Raw genomic sequence first — 4,941 nt, forward strand, 5'->3', positions numbered from 1 at the left:
AAAGAAAATCCAACATACTATGATATACCATGTTTTAAAAACTAGGTTCATCAAACCGGCCGGTTTAACCGGTCCCGAATCCGGTTCTTAGAGGCAAAAAAACCGTTTGTTATGTGAACCGGTAAAAACCAGTCTGGTCGAACCGGTAAAAACCAGTCCGGTCGAACCGGTAAAAACAAAAATTTTAAAAATTATATATTTTTTCTTTTTTGTTTTCTATTTTTATATAACTGAAATTAATAATAATGTAATTATGATATATTCTGTATTTTTTCGATTTTTGACCGGTTGGACCAGTTGAATCATGAATCATCAAACAGGTAAAACAGTCGGTTCGGTCTCTGATTCGGTTTTCAAAATCACGATGATATATCATTTTGTTACATTTTATTCGATACAATAATAGATTTAAATTAAAGCTAAAAGATAGGATGATAGGAAAACTCATATATTAGACTTTTGCACCAAATCATGTAGTGGCTTTTAAGTTTGTCAAACTCAGTTGTCCTAAACGTAAAGACGCTACAACCCATAACTATTATACACATAAAATACCCTAAGCTTTCTTTCTAATTAAAGAAACCCATTACCTAAACTTATTTATAGAAAACTCTCTAACGCATCTATTTCAATTCCTTTGTGTGCAACTTCAAATATATTGCTTTCTCCTATCTATTTTTATTAAACACGAGGTAAGATTTGTGTATATCCGTCGATAAAGAAACAAACGTGTTTAATTTTACATTTAAATGATTTCTTATCGATCTATATTCTAGGTGATCAACGTGACTTGGATTTATGTCGCCTATCGGCGTGCAGTTACTAATTGAAGATCACCATGTAAATTTTTCTTTGTTATCCTAAAACATTTCTAAATAATCTTCCCTAATAAATAAAAATAATTTTGCCACTTGTTATCCTCTTATGTATTATATCATATATCATTTTGTGGTAAATTTAGCTTAAATTATATCCATGTGTCATTTTGTGGTTTTTTTCCATTATATTAAATTTCACATAATACTTAAATGTAATAAATGTAATAATAAATGTATATCCAATTAATTAATAAAACTTTTATTATAATTTCTAAATTTCTAAATTGAATCCAATTATTTTAGTTGTTTATTTATTTAAATTATTAGTTTAAATTTAAAAGATAAATAAACACTTTAATTTTAATAATTAATATTTTATTTTATTTTCTTATAAATTTAAATTTTCTAAATTGTTAGATCTTCATATTTGTTTATTTTTTTTTAAATAAACTTATATAATACATGGATGTCAAACCTAGTATATTATATATAACTCGTAAAGAAATAAGTATGTATTTCTTATACTACAGTTTAATTTCCACAGTATTATTACGGCGTCCAATATTTTATAGTGTTGATTTGTCATATATCCTCTCAAACTAATGTTCAAGCTGTCGGTTTTCTAATTTATAGCTAGTATAAAGCATAGAAACGTAGCTTGTTAAATAAAAAAGTTTTATTTTTTGTTTTTTTTTATTTTTATCTTTTTTGAATAAAAATTTTCAGGTGGTGATTGATAATGGCATAGTCCAAGTAACAATATCGAATCCTGAGGGTATTGTCACTGGCATACGATACAATGGACTTGATAATGTGCTTGAGATTCTTAACAATGAAAGCGATCGAGGGTTAGTTGCATGCAATATATACTAACACTAATCAAACCATATGAAATTATCACTTTTAGTGATTTGTTTAATTTTCGGTAGATGAATAATACAAGCTAAATTTAATCTTAATAATTTTACTAAAAATACAGGTATTGGGACGTCGTGTGGAGTGCTTTAGATGGCTCGGGCAAAACCGGATTATTTGAAGTGTATGTTCTTATTATTCATGTATGAAATATATATGATAAATAAAAAGTACGTTAACGATGAAAAATAAAGGGTTTTGACATTAAAGCTCTTAAGTTTGTCAATTTTATACGGATTTACTCCAAAATACGATTTCTTGTTCATCAATGCCTAATAGTTAGATGCTTTTTTTTTTATCATATACCACATTTATTAGGCAACGGACCTGATAGACGGTTACCCATTGCTTGTTACAAGCCAACATGGCATGTTGCTGATTACTAGGATGCCATAAATAATTACCCCCTAAATAAATGCTTCTCTTCTATAACTTTCCCATACCAAAACCCAAAAGTGAGCATAGTTGCTTCTTGGGTCCCTCTTATGCATGGCTACTTCAAAAACATGAGGGAGGATGTGTAAATTGCAATACTAAAACTTAAGGAGCTTTCCCTTTTTCTCGTAAGCTCTATATATCTTTCCTTCTTTCTCCTATATAGGCGATTTATGTTTTCATATGCTTTTGAGATTGAGTAACATATATAGATACAAGAGAGATCGATTCACTAGGAGCAAGAATCGATTTATATTGAGCCTTACCTAAGATCGATTTCAAAAGAGGCCCCCTGTATATGTGATTGATTCTCTCCATGTGATCTTGATGTCATCTTTTGAATCGAAACACATGTCATAGGGCAAGCTTCTATGGTAACCGACTATGAGGTCATTCACCTGATAAATGGAATGTATGACAAGAACTGTCTAACTATTAGGCATTAATGAACAAGAGATTGTAATTATGACAAATTCATATAAACTTGACAAACGTAAGGGATTTTGTGTCAAAAACCCAAAAATAAATACAAAAACTTTCATATATAATTTTATAATATCTAAAAGACGAGAAGAATTATTAGAACATGCATTAATTAAAACTCAATCGTATTTTTTATTTATATATAAGGTTTTATATTAACTCTTTAAAAGAGTTGTTTTAAAAGATGGTAGACTTTAATATATATAAACACATAAGGGATACTATTGCACCATTAACAATTTTTGTTAGCTTTGATGGTTATAAATTAGTTGTTTTTACCTTTTTTTCTCTTTAGAATCCTAATGGTTTATATATATATATATATATATATATATATATATATATATATATATATATATATATATATATATATATATATATATATATATATATATATATATAAAGTTATTACGAGAACCAAAAGATTTTGCTAGAACTCGAGAAATCCTAACCCACTTATCACTTTTCAAAACCAAGACCACCATTGAATTTCTAGAGCTGCATCTAAAAGAAATCCATGGTAAAAAAAGAGATTTGACGATTTTTTTGAAATGTACATTTATGCACATTTGAATGTTTATATATGTGCATATATGCACATTTAGTAGTTTTTTTTTTTCAAAATTTTTCAAAACCAACACAACAATAAGACTCTAATACCAACGTTTAAGAGAATCGCAACTTGAAAATGTCAGAAAACGAAGAAAACATAAATGTGCATGCATGCACATTTAGATTTACATATATTCACATTTCACAGAAAAAGTTCGTTAAATCTTTTTTTGGATGAATTTCTCTTAGACACAGCTCTAGGAGTCCAATGGTGGTTTTGATTTTGAAAAATAATGAGCGAATTAGGAGTTCTCGTGTTTTCACAAATCTTTTGATTATCAAAATAATATATATATATATATATATATATATATATATATATATATATATATATATATATATATATATATATATATATATATATATATATATATATATTATTAAATAAACAAGCCAAAGATGTTTTTTTTTCTGCAGGATTAAAGCGACAAGTTTCAAGGTTATTGCTGAAAGTGAGCAACTAGTTGAGATATCTTTTTCTAGGCCATGGGATCCTTCCTTAAAAGGAAAGTTGGTTCCTTTAAACATAGACAAAAGGTTCGTTAATTAGCTTTTTTGTGTATTTCAATTCCTTGAAAAAATGGAAAATTTTAATGTAATTGTTTGAAATCAGACTTCTGTACCTCTAATAATGTATGTATTTGCACTGTTTGGTGACTGAGTGATTAATTAGATTCATTTTGGTTCGTGGTTGCTCCGGTTTCTACACTTATGCCATCTATGAACACTTGGGTTCACAAGAATGGCAAGCTTTCAGTCTTGCTGAAACACGGGTTGCATTCAAGCTCAGAAAAGACAAGTATATATATTTAATATTTCTTTAGCTTCTAATTCATTAATTAACGATTAAAACTATTTGTTGATATTTAACCAATATAAGTAGTTGTTAATTATAGGTTTCATTACATGGCGGTGTCTGATGATCGAAGAAGATACATGCCATTGCCAGATGATAGATCACCGGGAAGAGGCCAACCCCTTGCATATCCTGAAGCCGTTTTACTAGTTGATCCGGTAGAACCTGAGTTCAAAGGAGAGGTATATATATAATTATATATAATCATATAAGTAGTTTGAGTAACTAGATGCACAAGCTAGAAGAATAACGAGCATGTTTTCTTTAGTTAAAGCTTTGTTATTAATATAATTCTTGTTGTAGGTGGATGATAAATACCAATATACTTGCGAGAACAGAAATCTTATGGTACATGGTTGGATATCGAATGACCCTCCGATAGGTTTTTGGCAAATTACACCGAGTGATGAGTTTCGAACAGGTGGACCCCTCAAACAGAACCTATGTTCTCATGTGGGGCCCACTTGTTTAGCCGTAAGTATAGTATTTACTTGGCCTCTTTTATTATATTGCATGCATGTCGGTCGATCCATACTATTGCTTACAATTATCAAAGTCACAGTTTAAAACTGAGTTTAATAGTACGTACCTTGATCTAATTGAAAATTTAACTAACTAGGTTTTCGTTGGAGCTCATTATGCTGGGGATGATTTGGTCCCGAAGTTTGGTCAAGGAGAGGCATGGAAGAAAGTATTCGGACCGGTTTTTATTTATTTGAACTCGGTCATGGATGGAGAAGACCCACTTACTCTTTGGGATGATGCAAAAACACAAGTAATTAGAGATGACAAAATTAAATTAGAAATAATGTTAACACTACT

The 4,941-nt window shown here is 29.3% G+C and overlaps 1 protein-coding gene across 6 annotated transcripts in view; it reads left to right on the forward strand.

Moving 5' to 3' along the window:
- The first annotated feature begins 589 nt into the window (after nt 1-589).
- LOC145131758 (uncharacterized) overlaps nt 590-4,941 on the forward strand; it is an 8,649-nt gene continuing 4,297 nt past the window's right edge. For 5 of the 6 annotated variants that reach the window (XR_013717831.1, XM_079066414.1, XM_079066416.1 and 2 more), the window contains exons 1-9: nt 590-692; nt 777-840; nt 1,545-1,666; nt 1,798-1,857; nt 3,681-3,800; nt 3,937-4,062; nt 4,160-4,301; nt 4,423-4,593; nt 4,739-4,894. Coding sequence is in view for 5 of the 6 variants with exons in the window: in XM_079066414.1 (XP_078922540.1) it covers nt 799-840; nt 1,545-1,666; nt 1,798-1,857; nt 3,681-3,800; nt 3,937-4,062; nt 4,160-4,301; nt 4,423-4,593; nt 4,739-4,894 (939 nt within the window). In the remaining variant the exon portion in view is untranslated. Of the gene's footprint in view, nt 693-776; nt 841-1,544; nt 1,667-1,797; nt 1,858-3,680; nt 3,801-3,936; nt 4,063-4,146; nt 4,302-4,422; nt 4,594-4,738; nt 4,895-4,941 lie in introns of those variants that run through there. The other variant, XM_079066425.1, reaches the window with a different exon arrangement.

This window comes from Lactuca virosa, chromosome 1 (genome assembly GCF_052849685.1).
Source record: "Lactuca virosa cultivar CGN04683 chromosome 1, Lactuca_virosa_CGN04683_v6, whole genome shotgun sequence".
In the NCBI taxonomy this organism is placed as follows: Eukaryota; Viridiplantae; Streptophyta; class Magnoliopsida; order Asterales; family Asteraceae; genus Lactuca; species Lactuca virosa.